The sequence below is a fragment of the Ixodes scapularis genome, unplaced genomic scaffold, assembly GCF_016920785.2.
Source record: "Ixodes scapularis isolate PalLabHiFi unplaced genomic scaffold, ASM1692078v2 PGA_scaffold1__304_contigs__length_218370807, whole genome shotgun sequence".
Lineage (NCBI taxonomy): Eukaryota > Metazoa > Arthropoda > Arachnida > Ixodida > Ixodidae > Ixodes > Ixodes scapularis.
In genome coordinates, this window is record NW_024609846.1 from 4581813 (window position 1) to 4605783 (window position 23971).

The following is a 23971-nucleotide window of genomic DNA, read 5'->3' on the forward strand; positions in this document are numbered from 1 at the left end:
TATCTCAGACGCGCGGTAGGTAGTAAAAAGTTTGTAAATGCTGCAGTTACTACCTGCTCGGTGGCTGAATGATTCTCATAAAGCTGTCTTTGGGCGTGAAAGTGACCATAAAAGCGGAAAGCCCCGATCAGGAAGCGGAAATGCAGTGTAGAGACGATGCGGTTGCCACAGAGACGCGCATGCGCAAAATGGGACAGTCTATGCGAGGAAGCGAGGACATGGCCCCTGAGAACCTATGGGGAAGCTGATGTGTATAGACTTTCGCAAACAATCAATGTAGGTACCGTTACTTCTTAGTCGGAGATACATTCCTTCGAATGTGTATCAACAATATTAGAGAACAATATTGGTTCGAACGCAGCACCACATTTATAACATCGTTTACGGACGAGGTAGTCACTGACCAACAGTCTTCTTTCAAATGATCAGTATGAAAGACGCATGGGTAGATATTGGGGGCAGCGATTGGGTTAGCGTGTCGTTGCACGTATGTTGTGCGTGTGTGGGTCTTTTGTGTTCAAAATGCTTGTCTGTTTTAAATGTATAATACGGTTGCAGACATTCAATAAATGCTGCGCCAGTCTTAATGTAAGCAGTGTGGGAACAAATTGACCCCAGCAACGATAATTGTTTGGCAATTTTTAAATTTGACGTTGACTAGAGCCACTTGGGTCTTGGGACAGTTAGCACCAGTTGCTAGCTAAAGGTCCAAAACTATACTAGGTTGGTTTGTAACCGGTACTACCTTCTAGACCTAGTAAGCGTTACTAGCTTGACCGTTATTAACTACGATTACTAGGCACCTAGTAACATATGTGACAAGCGGTTATTAGCTTTTACGTAAAAATACGACTAGAAGTTTTTTAAAAACAAATATGGGGATGGTTTGGCAGTTTTTACGCATTCGGTCATTTTAAGAAACATTGAGCACCTGCGCCTCACCAGGGAACTCTTTAAGAACAACCCAGTTTCCAACTAAAGGCGGAATATAAATTAGAGCTCTAACGCCCGTCCTGGTACTATGGCAAATATTTCAAAAATAATATTTTTGAGAGAACTGGTCACAAAGGGGGGTGTTCGGCTTTTTTTAAGCATTCGTTCACCTTTTGAAACTTGGGCACCCGCGCCTCGACAGGGAACTCCTTAAGGGCATCCCAGCTCCCAACCAAAGGCGAAATATAAAATGTACAGCCCTCGATCTCATGCTAGTACTATGGTAGACACTTCAAACTGAGTCTTTTTGAGAAAACCGCTCTGAAAATGTGGTAGTTCGGCCGTTTTTACGCATTCCTTCATTTGGTGAAATTCTGGCACGGGCACCTCACCTTGGAACTTTTTTAAGAAAATGCAGTTCCAAACTAAAGGCGAAATATAAAATGTAAAACCCTCGAGCACGACCTGGTACAAAGGAAAATACTTCAGAATGAGTCCTCTTCGAGAAAACAGGTACCGAATTGGGGATGTTTTGACCGTTCCGACGCTTTCGTTCACGTTTTTCAAATTCTGGCACCCGCGCCTGATCCAGGAACTTTTTGAGGTCGACCAACGGCCTAAGTGAATACGAAATAGAAACTTTATAACCCGCGACTCTAAATTGCTGCTATGGCAAATCCTCTAAAATGAACCATTTTTGAGAAAACTTGTCTTGAATAGGCCATGATTCGATTGTTTTCAGGCATTCGTTCATCGTTTTAAATTTGGGAGCCTGCGCCATGCTCGGGAACGTTTTAGGTGAACTGAGTCCTAAACTGATGACGAAGTATAAAATTTAAGGTCGCCAAAAAGAAGGTGGTGCTATTTAAAAAACATTGGGCTTCCACCCTCTTCGACAAATCTGATATCAAGTTGGATATTTCAATACACCCTCCTCCCGAATTGTTTGCTCTTTTACTGGTTGTGGGCAGTGCGATTGGGATAATTAATGTTCGAGTTTTATTCAATATTATTATTATTTCATTAACGTGGTTAAATATTACTTTTGACATGTGAATGACAAGTCACTAGAACAATCATCACCCCATAAATTGGGCACTCACTACTCACAGCAGTTCTGCTACTCCCTACAATAAAAATCACTTTGTTATTATCACATGACATTAATAATTAGCGAAAATATTTTAAACAATTTCGATCATTTAATTTTATCGTAATATAAAACAGCTTTTCTATTTGCTAGCTTATTAGTTTCAGTAGCCTAATACTGGAAAAAATTGGAATCCTCTAAACGAGGACGAATCCACCTTATTTAGCAAATTGGTATCAAAAGCCCCCCCCCCCCCCCCCCCCCCCAAAAAAAAAAATTTTCAAAAAAACATATTCAGCCCATTATCGGTTCTTATGGTTTACTAAGGCCACATGGAAATATTGTACTTTGTTGTATTTTTGCGTTGTGCTCGTTTGAATTCCGCTGTTTCTAAAAAGATTGCGTGAGATGCCCCTGAAATATATATTTCTACAAATATTATACACATCGTAGACACTACAAAATTTGCAACAATACTGGCCGGGAATTAATACAGTCATAACAAGTTTACTGTACTTTAGAATAAACTATACACTTTAATTCACTTGGATACTATCCATCGTGGCCATACATCAAAATGTTAATTCGACTGAGGCAGCTTCATTTTCCACCTCATCATCTTAAAATTTTGGGACAAAATAACGATATAGATAAAATGGAGTAGTCGCATGGCGAATTGTTTAAAGTGTAACGTTTCGTTGCTATGGTCATATTTGTATATTACATACATGGGCCTCTATTGGAGCGCTGCCGTAACCCGCTAAGAGTTGGCGCAAGCGTACGGAGACAAAAATTTCAAGTTAAAAAAAAACCGAATTAGACAGGTTTATTTTCATAGGGAGGTCATTAGTTGGCCAAATCTCATCTAAAAAATTGCGGAGCTATCAAAAGAGACATTTAGCAATTCCGTGGTAGGCGTTTCTTTTGCATCTCTTTTCCTCGCAACAAATAATTGTGCTGAGCTACACCTTCGATCCTCTTCATCCGATACTGTCAACAACTTGCGAGGTGGAATTTGAAGGCCGTAGGACAACTATACAAGTGGTCCGAAAGACGAGCATTTCTTCTTGATTTTGGAAGGTCCTTTGTCCTCAACCAAGCAGAACGATTCAGAGATACTAAACTTCGCGCACACGGATGAGGCGACCTACTAAGGTTTTGGCTTATAAACACCTGCTTTAGTTTCCGCCTTTCAGTACTATTATAATTAGAGCAGATACTATAAATAAGATCCACTTCCGCGGGTGTCTGAAGGGGTTTTCAAGGGTGAAAAGTCAGACCGGTAGCTGCCTCCCAGCGATTCCGGGGTTATTCAGGGTGTTTTTTTCATGCGCTTCCGGTGCGCAAAAAAGAATGTAGGAATGAACTGAGAAACTGAGAACAATAAAACTACAAAAAATGTCTTTAGTGGTACATTTATTACACACAAAATTAATGAGCGTAGGGTTAAAATACTTAAGCATAAGAAAACTCGTTTGTTCTTCTATGCACGCGGAGAGAAACGGCAGAAACCGTCTTGTTGACGTCGCTACCCACAAATGACGCAAGAGAAAGCCAAAACGCGGAAGCTTTTTCTGAGATGCATACCGAAAATGTCCAGCAGATACGAGTGTGTGTAGTAGCATCTGCGAAGATCAGCCTCAAGGGTTTTACCCTGTCCTCACTGCGCCTCCTAAAACAAACAAACCCCAAAACAAGAACAATTACAGAAATATATATATATATTTTTTCAATTTACATTTACTCCACTTAAATGCACCTCTGCAAAAAGTTACAATGCACTACGTTAAGTCTGTACTTATAGCCTTTTACACCCAAAGTAGCGCTCAAAAACACAGTGCAGCTTTGTAGCCTGCGGTTGCAGGGTGGCTACGATGTGAAAGAAGAGGATAATATATTCTGAACAAGATAAAGCATTACCTCTTTCTTCCAGAGAAAAATCACCAGCGTCTCAAGCTGGATTTTCAGCCGACGTGGTGTAGAACTCTTTGTGGTTCAATCCAGAAGACAGAAGGATTCCATTGGGTATGCACAGATTCGAGATGTCCTCGGCCGTGTTAAATGCAACAACCGAAGTCTTTGAACTCATATCGAGGAAACTGAGTGTCGTAATATCTGCGTGAAGTGGAAAGAGCTCAAAGTCTATCCGCCGTTATTTTGTATTGTGAACGACGTGGGTCTTAAAAGGCTACTTCGCGGAAGCAGCCGGCCCGATAAATGTCGAATGTATATATATATATTTATTTATGTTTTTTCCTAAATAATATTGGTCTCAACAACCTGAGGCTATTCGCTTGGAACAAGAAATGTTCCGTTTATTCCGTTCTCGCTATAGGGCGCGATAAATAAAAATACTAAAAGGAAAAAGTGCTGGTCGGAAGAAATATAACAAAATACTCAGATACGCTATACCAGTGGTCTCAAACTTATTTGAGCATGAGGGCCCAATAGCCCACACCGGAAAGGTTTGAGGGCCAAGGTAAGACCGGGGGGGGGGGGGGGGGGGGAGAGAGAGAGTATTAGACGATGTTAATGAGAAGAGACCTCGTGCCTTATGCCTTTTGCAAGCTCACAGTTTTGCCAGTGACATCTTTCAATTTGATTTGTTTATTGACTATTTTGGGCCGTGTCGTGATGTGATAAGAAGAATTAAAATGACACCGCCCCGCCAACGTCATGGCACTTTTAATAGAACAAGAGAGCAAGTTATCGGTCGTTCCCGGCTCAACATGTCTTTAAAAAAATAGTTATTTTGACAGTTCTTAACTTTGACACAATTTTTATTATGACACTGAACAAATACTCGGCTTTTAATGGTGATATTTCTTTGAAGACGAGAAGCCCGAGCTCATAGCTTTATCTTTGACAGTATCTCCTGCTAAGCTAGAGTTTGCGCAGTGGACATGCATCCTTCAATAACTGGAGCTGGCAGACTAGTAGCGGAATTTTCGTACATTACAAAAAACTAGGAAGCAAGAAATAAAGCGAAACAAAGGGCAAATGAACACATAAAAGTATGAAATATGTGAATGTGTTAAAAGAGTAGAGCTACTTTTCGCGCAAAAATGAATCGACGAGATGAAATCACTATGACGCATGTCATTTCAAGCACTCGAGACATGAAAACCGGGACTCGCTGCCGGTTGCCTGCGGGCCATTTCCCAGCGAGTCGTGGGCCGCATGCGGCCCGCGGGCCGCGTGTTTGAGACCCCTGCGCTATACTGTAAGCCAAAGTGTTGCATCGTGAATCGACACGTTCTGCAATAGAGATGCGAAGTTGTGTATTTCACATATTTGTGCATTTTGGACGAGGTAGTTTATGCAACCACGCTGAAATTTAGTGTAAAAGGGCTCGTTTTTTTTTGCCGAAGGTCACGTGAAAACAGTGGGGGGGGGGAGGGCTTGGCGGGGTGGGTAAGACTTTTCGAGGTAGTGCGTTTCGGTGTAGGACGTTTCGGTGCACGGACATGTTTCGGTGTACGTACAATTCTGTGCACAGACATTTCGGTGCACGAACTTTTCGGTGCACGGACTTTTCGGTGCAAAGATATTTCGGTGCATAGACAATCAAAATACGAGAGTTTTTTCTTCGAAAGTCTTGTGGATCGCTAAAAATCGTTATCTCATGAAAGAGGTAGACAAAGAATCACGAAGTAATCGATTAATTTCAATGTTACTTTTATCCCAAACTTTGTGTGGCAGAAATACACATTAACGAATGAGAAGTTTACCGTTTGTTTATTTCTTTGTTGTTGTTGTCTGGTCATTTACATTTCGGTGAGTTTCCTATAGCAGTTGTCTTTCCAAGCTTGCGACTTAGAAAAATACTGTTTTCTACGCACTAAGTGCGAATCTTTCGGCGAGTTAACCGGGTTCCTTACAAGGACATGCAAAATTAGTTTTATATATGATTCATATAGTGGCAGGAGTTTGTGTGAGTTTGGCTTGGTGTTGCGTTTTAGAGAATTAACTCTAAATAACCATATTTGTAATATAATCTCATCGAACAACTGGCACCGAATATTTGGCGAGTAACTCAACTTTTTCGTTGTAAAAGTTTGATCACTGCCTTGTTCTTCACTGAGCCATGATTTCAGGTTTGCCCTTTTAATTATAATATAAAAAAGTATGCGTTTCGGGGCTACTTTGTAGTACTCAAAGTTCTCTGGCCACAACCAGAAAAACGACAAAAAAAAAAATTCAGTGAGCCGATTGGCAACAGAAAGAATAAAACAAACTCGAGTCAAAAGACGACGAACATTTTTTTTTTTTTTTAACTGGCAACAGCATGAATGAGCTTAAAGGCACTCTCTGCAATTTAGAACCGTCAAGAAAGAATGAGAGAAAGGGTTTGCAGTGTATTATGTGCGTGTTCGCCACGTATAGCGAACATGACCTATTGAGCGAAACAACGGCAGATGTAACCGGAGACGCCGGGGAGGGAAGAGAACGTTTCTTTAAAATTGAAAGTTGCTCTCTTTGGAGAGGGTGCAAGCTGTTCAAATTAAGTAAATGACTGTTACAGATAAGAAAAATTCATTTAGAATCCTAAAAATAATTCAAGGCACATATTTGCAGCGAAATGCCGAAACGTCTGCGCAACGAAATGTCCGTGCACCGAAAAGTCCGTACACCGAAATGTCCGTACACCTAAATGTCCGTGCATCGAAAAGTCCGTGATCCGAGAAGACCGCTCCAAAACGCCCTGCATCGGAACATCCTACAGCGAAATGTCCGGATCCCGTTAGCGGAATATCCATCTTTGATTAGTGTAGTACTAAATGAAGTCCCAGATAAACTAGGTTAATAAATTTTGTATACTTTTTACATAAATAAGTGCTCTTTCTCGGCGTCTCTTGGGAATGGGGAAACTCACGTAACAAACAATTATTTTTCCACTTCCTCCCACCCCCCAAAAGAGAAGCAAGAAGTAAGAACAGTAATAATAAATTATAACGATCCAGATTTCATACAAACTTTACTGCGGGATGCAAAGCAATATCAGACTAAACAATGATATAAAAACGATGAACCAAGTTTTATTGGTTTACGATATATGAATCATAGTATTCAGACATATCGGCATAAACGTGCGCGTGTGTGCGATAGAGAAAAAGGGAGATAAAGAGGCAGACAGAGAGACGCAGACAAACAGAGAGAGAGAGATAGAGAGGGGAAGAGCCTATCAGTTCAGGCTGGAATCGACGTACATCAAATGCAACCTATAGCTTCAAGTGGCCGAGGCGAAGCTGACGTGACTCTGGGCAACCGGCTATCACTATTGTTGGTTCTTCTGGAACCTTGACTAGATAAAATTGATTATTTGATCGATCGAACGTTCGTTTAATATTAGGGGTGTGCGAATAGTGGTTCAAATCGAATAGCGCAGTGTCATTCGCAGCATCGACACTGCAAAAAAAAACTGGTAGGTCTCGGTTTCCGCTAACGCTACAAAAGCTATAAATGACGCAGCGCTATTCGATTCGAACCACTATTCGCACACCCTTATTTAATATGTTAAAGTATTGACTAGCGGAAGTCATTGCCCTTCCTTATATATTAGCGATTTAGCTATAATAGAATACTTACAGAAACACGATGAATGCCATGACGTTGGGCTTTTGACGCAGTTCGATTGATCCCAAACGTTCTTACGTTTGGCTACATATTTTTGGCCTTGTCATTTGACGAATTCTCGCTGTAGATTGCAGCGACTGTTCTCACAAGTGCTTTAAAAGAAATAGACGCACGAAATTTCTTAGAACGTTTGAAGAAAAGCTTCCCAACAGGCAACTGGTCCGTTATACTACCAGCAGTTTAACTATTTTCACGACCTTCGTAGCTCCGCTTGTCCCAATGGCACTGAAACGCGGTCTCTCGCTCGTGTATTTGCTTTACGAGACCAAAAGGAATGAAGACCTAGAATTTCGTTTTGGTTGTCTTTCACACATCTCTCCTTTTTATTATTATTTCGCATTCCCTTCTCGTTTCCATCGTGTTATTTGTTTCTTACGGTCCTTCTGCGGCTTGCTTTTGTTTTCTTTCCATCTTTCATCGCTTTCACGGAGGGCAGAACAGTTCGGAAATCCGCGTCGAACTTGTCGGTTTTCACATCTTCCGACGGCCTGGGGCTCTCCATCGTCTGCCGGTTCGGGGAAATGTTAACCGAAGGCGCCACATATTTTTTTTTTTTCGTTTCTTCTAGCTTTTTCTGGAAATAAGCACCCTCCCCCCTCTTCACCCTTCCCCCACTTGCCAGTGTTAACCTTGTTAGTCTTCATAGAAAAACAGATCGCGATTTCTTGCTGTTTGTTTGTTTCAAGTTTTTCCAATTAGATATCGAGCGGCTGTTTTACATCAAGAGCTGTAGTTGAATTGATATGAAGCTTCATGTCTGGGCCTTAATTATAGAGGCTGAGCCACATGTGTGAGAAACGAGACAAAAAAAATTGCAGAAAAATCGAAACTTGAGAAATAGATCCACCAATACTTTGCGAAAAGTAAACCACGCGTGGGTACTTATAGCAGAGTAATTCCAAATACACTCTTTCATAAAATTAAATTCGCGATTTGCGTTTAGCATATTTTCCCCTTAATAGATGACAAACAAACAAAAAAAATGGGAAGATTTTTCTTGCCTCGTAATCAGTGCAATTTTCGGTCTTTTTCTGTTTTTTTTGCTTTTTGCATGCGCGTTTCAGCTTTTAGGTCGTTAGAGACTGAACTCTGCATTTACAAGAGCTGCCGATTCCACATTGCCGGAGGCAGAGTAGGGTTACGGGGCAATGACTTGGACGGACGGTAGCAGCTATTAGAAAATTTGTGTAGATCCAAAAGCAAGAGTTTGGGTTTTAAGCGGGAGTTCGTGCCGTCGCTTGGAGCACCAAACAACTCTTTCGCGGGCAAAATTATTTGGAGGGTAAAGGCTCGTTCTCGCAATTGCGTTTGACTGCGTTTGACTGTGTTGAACTGCGTTGAGACTGCTTGCGTCGAGCTGTTGCTACATCTTACGACGAGCCGTAAGATGTAGCAACATTGCGTTGTGGTGCACAACGCAATGTAGCGCAACCCAGCCGAAGCACACTTGTGTGAACAAGCCTTTATACGACACACTCATTGAGCGTTTGTGACCCTAAAAAAGGTTTGTAGGGCTTGTCAGTGGCCCTTCAAGCTCAAGCCCACAGGGCGCGCTACCCCTCCCTTAATATATTTCGCGGGTTAAGGGCGATTCACACACTTGCGTCTATTCCGCCCGAGTGCAACTGCAACGGCTTGCGACGCACCTGTTGCTATGGCAATAGCTGCGTCGGCTCCATCAAAACAGGTTTTTACTACAATCGAGAAGTTCGCAAATTTCGAACACCGTGGAGTTCCGAATTCGAAAATTCCGAAGCTTTCACGGCTTCTAAAAGTTTGGGTTCGAACATTTCGAATATTCTTTTACTTGAGGTTCGAGACATTCGGAGATTTCGAACTTTATTCATTTGAAACTTGTGAGATTTGAAAAATTTGAAGTTCTTGGGATATGAAGGTCGAAAAATTCGAAGATTTTGAATTTCTTTATGTTTGAGGTTCAAAAAATCAAAAATTTCGGATTTCCTTGAATCACAAAATAAAAAAAATCGAAAGTTTTAAATTTTTATAGACATAAAGTTCGAAAAAGTCGAAGATTTCGAATTTTTTTCTAGATAAAGGTCGAAAAGTTCGAAAGTTTCGGTCCACTTTTAAAGCTAAATTCGAAAAAAACTTCGGAAATTTCGAATTTCTCTCAAGTCCAAGTTCGCAAAGTTCTAGGCCCGGTTTTCGTGTCCCTCTACAGTTTCAGTTTCAGATAACGTTTTCTGATCTGACTGCTTTCACGAAATCAGGTTTAGAAAAGTTTGATTCTGATATTTAGACTGCGCGAAGTTGGTCAGACAATTGAAGGAGACGAGGAGTGCCCCGGATGAGTTGCAATGATTGCCAGTGCAGAGTGATGTGTGACAATATATCAGTAATTGTGACCACCAGCCCGGCGGGTTCTTTAACGTGCATCACGCAGTAGTGATCACACGAACGCACGCACTATTTTCGATACTCATCCAGTTCGAAACGGCCGCGATCGGGCAGGTAGTTGATGCTTAGAAAAACCTTGAAGCGATCTGGCAAACTACCTCCCCACCCCCTTGCCCGCTGGTAGTAATCCGATCGAACGCCGCCTGAGTGACACTGGCATGTAGTAAGTTAGGTTTGTAATTGCTGTGGATGTTTATTTTCTGGGACGGAGGAAAACACCGAGCAAAAAGCATAGAAACCGTCACAACTCGAGGTCGAGGAGCGTTCTACCATACCAGTGTCGTCGCAAGAGGAGGAACAAATAAAAAGAGGGAAGGGGGGGGGGGGGGGGGGGGGGCTCCAGCCCTCTTTCAGATATTTCGGACTGTTACAGAAAACAATACAGGGAAAAAGGGCGTGGTCGAGCTTATTTTAATCTCAAATTATTTATGCCTATCTATAACTACTGTCGCTCTTTACCGTATAAAAGATCGCGCAGATGGTCATTGTCGGAAACTCGTTGTCAGAAGGCACTACTCGTCACATGCTTAGTGGTTCGGAAGTTCAAAGCTATGTTTTTACGACCTAAATACCTGTGCCATTGGTAAAAAAAGTTAAACATAACAATAAATGCGGGAATGAAAAGCTGGAGAAAAAAAAAACTATCAAAAAACCGCCGGCAGTGTTGTATTCTTGCATATTCAGAGGCACATAACTTCAAAACAAAACTTACTCCTACCAAAATGTCTATAGGCTAAAAGAAACGCGTCCCAGGAACGTAAAGCGAGAAAAGAAATTCAAAATGAATTTTTTTTTATGACGTGCTGAGCTTGAACATTATTTGAAATCTTCCCCCATGAGATAACTTATTCCTCAAGGTGCAAATAAGAATAAATACTCTATATTGTATTTTTCAGAGGGCAATGATATATACTGTCTGGGGTGTTAATTTAAACGCGATACCTCAAACAATTTAGACGAAAAAAAGTACCAACTTTAGGGCATAATTGCCCGTAGGTTCATGTTGGGACATTTTTTCGAAACTGATCTTGAATAACACTAATCATATCTTAAGACGACACTTACCTATACTATTCATAGATCATTCTTTAAAGGTTTAACATCCCTACCATAAATACCCCCTCGGCTAAAGCGCGCTTTAAATATAGCACAAAATACAATCGTCCAAAATCCGTCGACCTTCCTCGCTCCTTCGGAAATTTATTTCTTTAATACCAAGTATGCCGGAACTCTGAAATAAACGGCATTTTCTTTGGCAAGGAATGCGGCACCGCAAGTAAAAATTATTATTATTTTTTTTTAATGAATTTAAATGAAACCGCTGGCCGGTCTTTCAAAGTTCGACGAAGTTCGAACTTTGGCCCTAAAAGTTCGTCGAACTTTTCAGAAATCGAAAGTTCGGAAATGTTCGATTTTTCTAGACAGATTGAAATTTCGAAAATGATTGATTTCTTAGCGTAGGAAGTTCGAAAGCTCGAATAGTGTCGAACGTTTTAGTGCAAGAAATGCGGAAGTTCGAAAATCGTCTATCGAGGTTGAAATGGGGAATACTGACTGAGCTGTTTACTCTCTATGTTTGGTTCCCTGGGTGAATTATTATTGAGTGCGTGTTTGTTGATGAAATAGTTGTTTTTCCATTGTTTTTTGCTGTTTCATTGTTTCTTTCGTTGATCGATATGTGATTGATCCCCCCCCCCCCCCCCTTTTGTAATGTCCCCGAAAGAGGACCTTTAACGGGTAAATAAATGAATGAATGAATAAAAGCTTGCCAAGCATCGAATTTCGCAACGCAATAAGTTCGGAAGTTCGAAACGGATCGAACGCGATCGAACTTTTAGCGTAATAAGCTCGAAGGCTCGAAAAATATTGCATTTCTAAACGTGGAAAGTTTGAAATTCCAAAAAGCGTTGAACTTGTTAGCTGAACAAGTTCGGAAGTTCGACTTCCGTAGATGTTTTTTGAAATAGAAAGTTCGAAAATTCTAAAACTTCCGTCCGCTTGAATCGATCATTGAAACTTCGGTTCGAAAAATTTCGCGGCATCCCTAGTTTTTGCCCGGTTTTGTTGAAGCCGACGCAGCTGCTGCCATAACAATGCGTAAAATGATGAATGGCGCAAGTCATTGCAGTAGCACTCGGCCTGATTGAGATAATTGTGTGAACCAACCTTTATGATTCATGAACGTGCTTTTCTACCGCTACTACCACTCAGTACAGCGATGTTACAGTTATTAATTAAAGAAAGAAAGTTGAAAAGCTCATGCTGTGTGAATCTGGGAGTGATGAAACGACCTTCTACTTAATCAGTTTGCGCTGTGCTAGACGAGCCATAGACTTTTGGTGTACCGTAAGCAAGAGCTAGTTTTCCGTTGCTAATGGGAGCTTGTGCCGTTACATGGACTACCGATTGAGCGTGCGCCCGCAGGACCCGCAATCGAGGCCCACGATCTTCGAAATGTCCCTATTTGCACAAAGGTGCTTCGGTGGGAGCCTTTCATGCTTTTCATGCGTGACGTCACGAATTTTCCTCGCCGTAACGTCGCGAATAAGGAGCATTCACTGGGCACCATATTTGTGGGTGCTGTCTAGAGCGCATGCTCAGAACGAGCCCCCATTAATAGGCTGCTAAGACCGGCCATTTTGACGGTGTGGAATGCACGTTGCAAAAGAACCCTGGAAGCTAGTCATCAGGACGCGCTCAGCAGTCGCGCACACAGCTATGGCCGCCAGTGAATACTTCCTATTAGCGGCGAGATGTTTTGGTGGCGCCCTCCTATGGTTCCCCCGTGTGACGTCATTACCTTGCAAACAACAAGTTTGATGGTGCTTGTAAATAGCATGGTAAAAGCTTGAAATTATTGCGCTCTCAAAGGAACACTGCCAACACCGTCAAAATTAAAGTTCTTTCATTCCTCTTATTTCCGTCGTTGATAAATCCTTTTTCGACGTCATAGTCAGCGTTCGGCCAATCGTGGAAGGCCGACCGCAGCGACGCTTTCGGCCGCGCACGTCGCCAATAGTGATCTTGTTAACCTACCATCAGTTTTGACGTCAAGTTCGACGGTGTGTGTAAAAGGCACGGTGGAAGCTAGGAGCCATCGCTTTCCTAAACCATCACCGACAAAATTGGCAGTCTGGCAGTGTTCTTAAGTTTGTCGTCTGATCAATCACGGGACGCTGGCCACGGTGACGCTTTTGATCGCGGATATCGAAGAGTGAAATCGGGTGCCCCAGAACCCAAGGATACTGGATTCCATCCCCACCTCTGCCCGTTTCGATGTGGATCAGAATCATACCGGCGTGCGGTCACTCTGCTTGGTGCACATAAAAGACCCCAGCCTAGCGGTTGTACTGCATTGGCTAAATTTCTCGCCCATTGAGGTTGAGAAACTTCCGGCTGTCTAAACATACATACAACGCAATTACTTGGCCTACATTGCTAACAGACCAATCTCACTAAGCGAACCACGCATTCGTGACGCCGCCAACACTTTAGCCTACGGTAGGCAGGCCAGAAGACGGCAGTACACGAGACAGCTCGTGCCGTCTCGCGCCATGCTAGCGCAGAACCTGAGAGAAGAAATCGCATGTGCAGAAAGACTAGAGTTCTCTCGATACATCGCAGCAAGCGGTGGCGTAGCGAAACGGGCTGGTGAGATCGGTCTATGCGCCGAGAAACTGAAGGAGAGGAAGAGGCGAGATCTCGCAGGGCCACCAGAGCGCCGAGCGCTGATTGGAATAATTAGTGGATAGGCTTAAGGCTAGCTGCCTTTGTCTCCACTGCACTCGTCGAACGCGCTCGAATGCGAGAGTCAAACACCGGGCGCCGGTGTTCTGCGTTCTAACGTGTTTGACGAGTGCAGTGAAGATAATGGCTAGCTTTGTCTCCACTGCACTCGTCGAACGGGTTCAAATTCGAAAGCCAAAAACTAGGATGCCTCGACGTTCTTCTATTTAGGGTTAAGCCATCCTTTGTAGTATACAGTATACCTACAGCACGCGCTCACAGGAAACAGAAAAATACATCTTCGAAAACAAAATGCCGCCGTAGCACAGTCAACGCCAAAAGAGCGTGCAGGGAGACGCTTTTTTTGGGCGGAACACCGTCCCCCTCTCCACAAAAAATAAATAAATAAATAAATAAAAAAAAATAATAATAAAGCGTTCGGAACAGATTGGCCATATGTCATCACCTTATGCAATGCGCACATGCCCCTACCTGACACCGGACGACCTAGTTCCACGTTCTAACCCGTTCGACGAGTTGTGATGGGCAGAAAGGTTGCTATCTGTAGGTCTACCCACTAATCGTTCAAACAGAAGATCGGCAAAATACTTCACTATACTTTGTTTCAGCTTAGGTCGAGACGCAGCCGATGCTACAAGCGCGATCTCCGGGCTTTCAGCGTCCCTGCCAAGCACGCGCGCTCGTAAAGTGCAAGCACTGTTCAGGTACAGTGTACTAGAAGTTCAGGGCCGCATTCTCGCGCTTGTAGTATCGACTGCGCCTGGCTAAAACGACGTTTTTTTTTAATTATTATTATAGGGAACTGCGGCACACTTTTTGAGATTACATCGAAAAAGACGACAACGAAGAACTGCGGAAACCGGCTTGACGGCGGCAGCTGCACCGTCTTCGCATACGCGGCCCCGCCAACCACACCGCATTCCGAGGCATCTCCTATAGACGCTTTGCAGCAGCTGTGCATGAGCGCCGCCATAACTGAGCTTCAGTTTTTGTTCCCCCTTATTACGCTTACTTCACTTCATTATTACCATAGCAGGCCAGGTTATTGACATCTTAGGTTTGTTTTATTCTGTATTGCTCCCCAGCATTGGCCTTTCTGGAGGCTCGTCCACACCAATTTCAGTGGCTCGGTATCTCGGTGAAACAAGAGAAGGTCAGCAATGGCGGCTGTATTCTGGCGCGTGTGTAAAGCGTCTATACTCCGTTTCGCCTTATGTTGTACCGCAGCGAAGACCAGAAGCGCGAGCTCATAGCGTTGGCAGCTGCCCTTGGTGCACGGGAGCTTGTGCCGCCGAGATGTGCCCTGGAGCAAGGAGCTCGCGCTTGTAGGTGTCCTGCGGTACGACACAAGGTGAAACAGAGTATAGGTGTGTGGTCCACTGATCTCTACTGTAATAGGCTGGATCGCGGATCGGGAGCCCGTCGGTGTCGCCACCGGTAGCCATTGCTTGACACCAGGTATGGGAGAAACGAAGAAACGTAAGCATATTGAAGCACGTACGCTGTGCTCGGAGGCGAGTATTTTATGGTGTGCTGCGATTCTTATGTCAGGCGTTTGAAGATCGAACCGGTATTCGACAAACGTTCGAAAGCTGGTTCAAAAAATCAAACGCACCGTAGCACCTACGGTTGAGCTGGCAAGCTTTCCATGCTCTCGTGGTGGAGTAAACAAAGGAACTTGCCGTAAGCGGTGGCGCTAGGATCGCTCTCCGCCCGCAGAGCGACTACTCGCTCGCGTGTGGGTTAAACAGAAGAGCCGTTTTCGAACGACGCTTTTCCGTTGAATTTGTCAGCTGATGGATCTAAGAACGTCGGTCCCCGTGGAATGAAGCGGCAGAAGAAATCTTTCCACACCCGCAATTTCGGAGGCTATAACGCTGCCGTGGAATGAATTACTGTTTTAACTTCGTTGTCATTGCCGTTGTGGTAGATTAGGTTGTAACCTAAGCTGTAAATGTTTCGGTTTTAGCCGAAAAATACAAACAAACGTCTGCTGTCGGTGTCAAAAATATAAAATCGGCGAGAACCGTAGAACGACCGTTGGTGTTAGCAATAGAGAATCGGTTATAACCGAAACATAACTATTTCTAGATATTGGTGCTTCAGCTAAAACCGTTTTTTTTCAAACACTTTCACCCTAGCTTTCAACTCAACAACAATCCCCTTTTTCAGCGTCCTCTCAAAGCTAATCGCCAAAATACACCAATATTAAAAAAAAGAACAAACACCGGAAAGCATCCGCAGATTTGACTTATAAGCAAACACCGGGAAAACGTCGGCCTAATTATAACGTATCCAAGTTCGGTCGCTCGTTTAGATTTTGGGTTGTGAATTATTTAATTTTCGAATATATTATTAGTTTCATCTTTTTTAAAGATTTATATTTATTTTCTTGTGTGATGCAGGTCTAAAAAAAGAAAGAAAAAGAAAGAAGAAATATCGTTCCTCATATGTAACGCCTGAGCATTCCATTTTCTTTGGAACCATGAAGATTTTAAGTCATCGATCGCTCAAATCAAGGACCGGACGTTTTTTTTTATCTCTTGTGCCCTGCGGAATCGCACTTGCCGGCATCAGGCATTTCTACCTGCTGCTTGCCTTTGGGACTCAAGGGTATCTCATCGACACCCCGGGATGCAAGATACCCAAATACGATCCCTTCACGATTGGCGTCCTCCCTTTCACGGAAAACCTCACCAGGAAGCAGAAGGTCTGTAAACACAAAGATCCTCCCGTTGTTTTCCGTGACACAAACGTCCCGATGCTCGACGAATTTCTTGTAAAAAATATCTACAAGATTTCAACGACCAACGTTTCGTGTTTCTACTCCAGAGTTACCAGAAACCACAGTGCCAGCCCGCCTGATAACTCATTTGCTCTGGGACCCGAATCATCGTTATCGTTTGGACGACCGCTTCGTGACGAGTTCGTCAGGATACGGTGCAACTCGAGTCATGCCGAGTTCTACAGCGGCTTCCATTTGATTCCGCAGCTCAAGAGGAGCCAATATAACGCTTCCAGTGATCAAATGAACGTGTTAATTCTCGGCATGGACAGCGTATCGCGTCTCAATATGAACAGACGCCTCCCGCAATCCAGCAAGTTTGTACGCGAATCTCTGGAGGCTTTCGAGCTGGTCGCTTACAACAAGATCGGGGAGAATACATTTCCGAACCTAATGGCGCTTCTTTCCGGCCTTTCCGATGAAGAGGTTGCGAGTATGACAAAGAACCGTACCTTCGACCATGTTCCATTTTTGTGGACTACTTTCAAGCGGAAGGGCTACCTGACGGTTTTTATGGAAGAAATGCCGGAATGGTGGCTTTTTATCTACCCCGCCAGGAAAGGCTTCCGACGACGTCCAACGGATTATTACCCTTTACCTATCGTAAAGGCCTTCTACCAATCATTCCGGAGGATGTCTGGTTGTTCGGGCACCCGTCTCATAAGCGAGATATATCTGGACTACATAGCCGACCTCATCGTTTTGATGCGCCAGCAACGTTTCTTCGTATTTCTTTGGTTAGGCGACTGGTCACATTCGGACTTCAACGCAGCCGGCATCATGGACGAGCCACTGAGAGACTTCTTGGAGAAGTTGTCATCCAGAGGAGTATTTGACAATACGGCGCTCTTCTTCCTCAGCGACCACGGGGCGCGAAGTCTTCCGATGCGGAACACACCGATCGGCGCTCACGAGGTCAACCTACCTTTCTTCTTTCTATCTTTGCCAGCTTGGTTCAAGAACAAGTTTCCCGGAGTCGTCGAGTCCCTTCGAGTCAATCGGAATCGACTGACCACACCGTACGACGTGCACGCTACTATAGGGAGTCTGACGTCGCTGCCGGACTTCGACCCGAGGCCGACCGCAAGAGGTCTTAACCTCTTCCGCCAAGTTCCGTCTTGGCGGACGTGCGAAGAGGCCCTCATCCCTTTCCAGTTCTGCGCATGCGAGCGCGCTGAAGAACGCATCGAGGACAACTCGACGGCGCGTCCGTACGCACTCTTGAGTCTCGCGTTCATCAACACTGAGGCGCAGCGCCACTTCCCCGGCATGTGCGCCACATGGACATTGGACGCGGTGCTTGATGCCACGATCATGCGTGGGGTCGCCTCAAAGACGAGATGGTTCCGTGTGGTGTTCACCACACAGCCCAAGGGCCAGTTTCAGGTGTTCGGTACGCTACATCTCAAGGCCGGTAGCAAGAAGAAACCGGTGGAGTTTGTCGAACGGATGGACTGGTACAGCAATCGAACACGGTGCCTGCCTCCCAGCGTAGCGCAGAAGCTGTGCAGCTGCAAAGGGGCGTGAATTGGGATGTTTTTGTATTTTATACTTCTTCATGGCAAATGTTTTGAACTGCATGTGTTTCAACATATTTATAGAAGCACGTTGCGCCTTTTTGTTTGTTTGCTTTTCGCTTTAATAGAGGTGGGATTGTGTGTGCTCACTCGTTATATTATTCGAGTATAAAATTGTCGAGCTATTTTATATGAACCATGTTCCTTAAAAAAGATACACCCTTGAAAGGTAGAAATCATAGTCTTTAATCAGGTTTTAAGCGAAATGATAAATTACGTTCTACTAGAACTTGCATCCATCCATTTAAGCAATGCCATACGACAGTTTATGCCCGCCTACCTAAAGTGTTCTTAAAATTGAAAATAAATAAAGTACTAGTCCTGTTTTTTTATTGAATTTACCTGTTGCCTCGATTTGAAGAAATATAATTGTCAGGAACCAGTAGCTATCTTCCATCAGGTTGGGGAGAGATATTCAAAATAGTATTCTAGGGTACAAATACTGAATTTGTTTACTTATCTAAATAAAATAAGTAGTTCTAGGTCAAAATGCCGATAGTGGGATATATATGTGTTTTATGTAACGAGATATCATTGATACTGTTGCAAAAACGGCAAACAAGTATTCCGGAATATAGATACAGATACATACAGCAATACACCCTCCCCCTCCCCCAAACATTGCAGGTGCAGAGGGCGCAGTTGGTGGCAAGCGCAACATGCACTGCCTGTATTCCTCTCTTTGTGTCAGTTCATGCACCTCCTCCACCTTTAAGCCCTTCATCTATTCACAACTCCAACCCAAAATGCCGCTAAAAAAATTATTCTTGGTGAGCTTAGAGTGACTGGAGCGCAAAACTTTCTGTTTGGTCGCCATTTTGGTCTAGGTAGTCAGCAGGTTCTCCTTGACCTCTACATTCTTGGTGAGCCAATAGACCGATCTCACCAGCCTGTTTGACTACGCCACCACTACGGCAATGCATCGAGGGAACTTTAGTCATTCTGCACGTTCAACAACTTTTCTGAAGCTTTGCCCGTTTGGAGCACGAGACGGCACGAGCCCTCGCATGCACGGCAGTCTGACTCCCGTGAACTAAAGTTATGGCGGCGTCACGCATACGCCGAACGCTTAGTGAGATTGGTCTGTTGAAATTCGTACTGACAAGCTGTTCTATGAGTATGATATTTTTTTGTATGAGCGAGTTTGATATCCAAAAACCGGCAAAACAAGCGAACATATTTGCACCGCCACCACATGCGGCGTCGGTGCTTGGCGGCATTGAAAAACAAGTTTTCTGTCGAGAGATACGCAAGAAGAAAAATAGAGACTTTTAGAAAAGCATAATGACCCTTGCGCTAGCACTGCGTACAACGCACGCAAGCTGTCGACGTAACGTTACGGAGCGCGTTGAACGCGCACTTTTAGTATAAAGGAAGGCAAGCACATACGTAAAGACTTGCTGCGCCATCTAGATGTGCTCCTGCGAACTGCTTGAAACAATCCTAGGCGGGTATTCGGTCAAGCCAATTTAACGCCGCGAATCCCCTCGCTTTGCTGCGAAGTGCGTGAATCTCTGTGCGACCAGCAGTTCGATCTATGGTTCGCTCCAGTGTGTTGTGGATCCCTACTATCTTATGTTGGCCTCGACATTTGCTTGGAAGTATGCAAGCAATAGGTCGCACCGCTCGCGTACCGACCGCACGGTAAACACGTTTTTGGGTTCGACGGCGCCGCCAAAGTTATTGGCTACCGACACCCATCTTTGTGGGCGCTCGAAAGGGTTCGTCGCGTTGATTTCTTTGAGGGGGTTGTGGGTCGCCTGTCAATACCGCCCGATCAGGCCGAGTTCCACTTGCTCCGAGGAAGTAACACGGGGAAGCGCTACCATCGGGAAAAGGTTTTATCTGTACTTAAGTTCAGAGTCCAATGAAGAGGAGGGCCAAGGCTGTCAGTGGGCCGGGTCTTCAGTTGGAGGCCTTGCTCGGCACCAGCTCTTTCGTCCGTCTCCAGCTCCGAACTCCGCGTGTCCTCGCCCGCCACGAGCCCCGCCCTATTTCTCTACTTCTTTCTCTTGCTTCCACAAGGTTGAGGTCATCTTCAATGGTGAAGCGAACCCGTACAACGCGCGTAGCACTTGCACTGGTTTGCCTCACCGCCGCCATTTTCCAAACTGGAGTGGTCTCGCACTTTCCCGTGCGCGACGAGGACAACCAAAATGGCACGCAGGGGACCGCTACGTACGCTCGCAAAAAGCGATTGCGAGCGTACGTACGCATAGCTCGCTGCAGTACGTACGCATGGCTCATGCGCAGTGTGGAGCACGCAGCGTTAACGCTAACGTAGGGTGCTTGCGTTTGCTCTGATACGTATTACTAAAACTCTCCAATATCACTGTAAGATGCATGTGAAGATAAACATGATTGATTCAGACTGCCCTTTCGAAATTACGAGTATTCGAAAGGGTCAAAATGGCGATCGCCATGGTAACAGAAACCGATCAACCAATCACCTTGCAAAGTATAAGTTATCTGTGCGTCAGTGTCTGTTTCTGTCCGGCTTGCAGGCAGTGAAGGCAATGGCGCTACTACTGACACCGCAAAACGTGCAAGTCTAAAACTGCATAAGGTGGCGATGGAATTCAATTAGTAGCAGTTGTTGGCATCAAACTTTGGTGTTGTCGTTTGTGTGCAGAATTGCAGGAATTTCACAATTTATATTCAAATTCAAATTCAAATTCGTTTATCTTTGCCACAAACGGTACATTTGTGACAGGGGCGCTGGAAAAAAAGCTGCAGGTCTGCAGCTTGACGAGTCCCAGCACCCCAGAACAAGGTAAAAGCGGCACCGGCACACACATACAAAAAAGAACGAATATGCGCACACACACATAGGCATACACATATACAGAGGATAAACACGAGGAAAACATAAAGAATTCAACTTCGCAATCAACAATATACAAAAAAGTGGTGGTTACTTATTATAAAGTTTCTTGAATGGAATAATGACTAACGGAGTGCATTTCAATATCACGGGAAAACAGGGTGTTTAATAAAAGTGGTAACTGGTGGCGATATCTTTGTAGACCAAAATTTGTCCTTGAAAAGGGAATACGCCAGGGGGGCCTACGTCGCGATGGATATACAGACTCGTTTGCATCTAGATTACCAAGATCTAAAGAAATGACATTATTTTCTCTTACGGATCATTGATAATTAGCTATCAGTCTATGTGCATACAAATTGGTTATATCAATGACCTTATGTTTTTCAAAAAGAGGAAGGGAATGATAGTCACGCGGAACATTTTCCATTATCCTGAGTGCCTTTTTCTGTAATAGGCGTAGTTTGTTAATGTTGCCCTTTGTAGTCGAACCCCATACCAGGTGGGAGTAGCAGAGCACAGGGTAAAACAGAGCATTGTAAATTACTTTTTTAATATTTACCGGAGGTATGTGCCTGAATTTATTCAGTATTCCGACAACTTTGCATAGCTTTTTATGAATATAGGCAACATGATTATTCCAGGACATGTGACAAGAAAATATTACTCCCAACGTCTTTATACTATCGACGCACTCTATCGCACAATCCCCCAAAAACAAATCGCGCGACAACCTGATGCGTGGTCCTGGACACTGAAATAAAACTGCCTTTGTTTTGGATGTGTTAATAACAAGGGAATTCATAACTACCCACGATTTTAATTTATTTAAAAAATAATTCGCTTTGAAAGTGAGCACCCCTTCCGTAGAATCAGAAAAAAATGTGCTGGTACCATCCGCGTATATAATAAATTTAGCAGACGTTTCAATATTTACAATATCATTAACATAAGTGATAAACAATAATGGGCCTAGAATACTTCCCTGAGGGACCCCGGAACTAATGCGTTGCATAGAAGATCTGTTATTATTAATTTGATCGTATTGGGAACGGTACTGTAAATAGGACGAAATGAGTGCTAATGGAACTCCTCGAATACCATAACAATCTAATTTATCAAGAAGAGTTCTGTGATTTATCCGGTCAAATGCTTTGCTGAAGTCTACAAAGATCCCCAACGTTAAAAGTTTACTCTCGAAATTTTCTAATATTGTCTCTTTTTGTACTAATAAAGCAGTTTCTGTAGACCTACACCTTCTGAAACCGAATCGCGAGTCCGTCAACACAGAATATTTTTCAAAAAAGGTTATTAGTCGAGAATATATTATCTTTTCTATTGGTTTCGAAAATACAGGAAGAATCGATATGGGGCGATAATTACTCATGTCATTTTTATCCCCGACCTTATAGAGGACAGAAACTTTAGCCACTTGCATGTTTTTAGGAAATACACTAGATGATAATATGAGATTATACAAATGAGTTATGCATCGTAATATCAAATCTAGTACAAATTTAACAGGTTTGATTAAGTGGTCATCACAATCACGACTACGGCTATTTTTCATATTCATAAACACCGAGGATACTTCTGCAGTATCTGTGGGATTCAAAAAAATAGTTTCGCTAGTGCGGGAGACGTTATCTTTGGCATTACTATTGTAAGTGCTATTCCCGACACTCACAAAGTAATCATTGAATTTATCTGCAAGTTCATTGCCGGAAATAATTTCATTATTTATAGTCATGTTAACGATGGCTGTATCTTTAGATTGGCTACGCAGAAGAGAATGCAGTTGCTTCCAGACCATATCGGGCTGCCTTAAACTGGATGAGTCGAATTTAACCGCATAATAAAGCTGTTTAGCTTGTCTTAATTGAGCATTAACAAAATTTCTGAACTTTTTGAATTCGCGTAATTTTTCTTCATCTCGTGTTTTCACAAAAGAGTCATAAAGTACGTTTTTCTTTTTAATGAGTTTCAAAAGGTGACCATTTACCCACGGCTTCCTAGCTTTCTTGTTTCGACGGATGCATTTGATTGGAAATGAAGTGGAATAAGCATTTTTGAAAGTACTTATAAAAAAATCGTAGCACTTATCAGCATTTGTAGAATTAAACATAGGACTCCAGTCTATAGTGCTGATTGTTTCTCTAAATTCTTCCAGTGTCCTAGAACTTATGTCTTGAGACATTGTTGAAAAGTTTGAAACTGCGCTATCTGACATATTCTTATTGATAAGCATGATTATTGGAAGATGATCGCTGATCCCATTACTAAGCACACCAGGACTAATATTATTTTCATCATGATTAGTTAGAAATAGATCAAGCAATGTCGATGTGGTGCATGTGACGCGTGTTGGAGGGATATTTACATTAGAAAAATTGTTTGATGTCAATAAACCAACAAAATCATCTTTAAGATGAGAATCTTCAAGCATATTTATATTAAAATCACCACCCAGAAACAAGAGGCACCTCTCTTGATTAGCAAAACAAAACAACGCTTCTAAAAATTGCATGAAACTCAAAACATTACCATTTGGAGGACGATATAGAACAGAGTAAATATGATTTCCTTTTTTAACACAAAGTATTTCATAATCTCGGGTCACAATAGAATAATCACCGAGTATTTCAAAACCAGAGGCACGAGTTTGCAATGAAACGCCACCACCGCGACTATGACTGCGGTTTAAAAAGAAATGAGTGTAGCCTGGAAGAACAAAAAAAATTATCATCATCCCTATACCACGTTTCAGTCATCATGACGACATCAAAAGAAGTTTGGATTGAGTCAAAAAAACAATGAAAGATCATCCTCTTTTAATCTGGCGGATTGCACATTTAAATGAAATAAACTCAACGATCTAGTTGTCTGTTTTTGTAGGAAGGTATTTAGACACTCTACCGTCAGAACACCTAAATTTCGAACCATGGTAGTAAAAACGGAAA

The 23971-nt window shown here is 43.2% G+C and overlaps 1 protein-coding gene across 1 annotated transcript; it reads left to right on the forward strand.

Annotated features, from left to right (window-relative positions):
• The first annotated feature begins 16310 nt into the window (after positions 1 to 16310).
• On the forward strand, positions 16311 to 18137 carry LOC115329204. The gene has a single exon (XM_029990743.2). It carries the CDS (start codon positions 16311 to 16313, stop codon positions 18135 to 18137), a length of 1827 nt encoding a protein of 608 aa, XP_029846603.2.
• The last annotated feature ends 5834 nt before the right edge of the window (positions 18138 to 23971 follow it).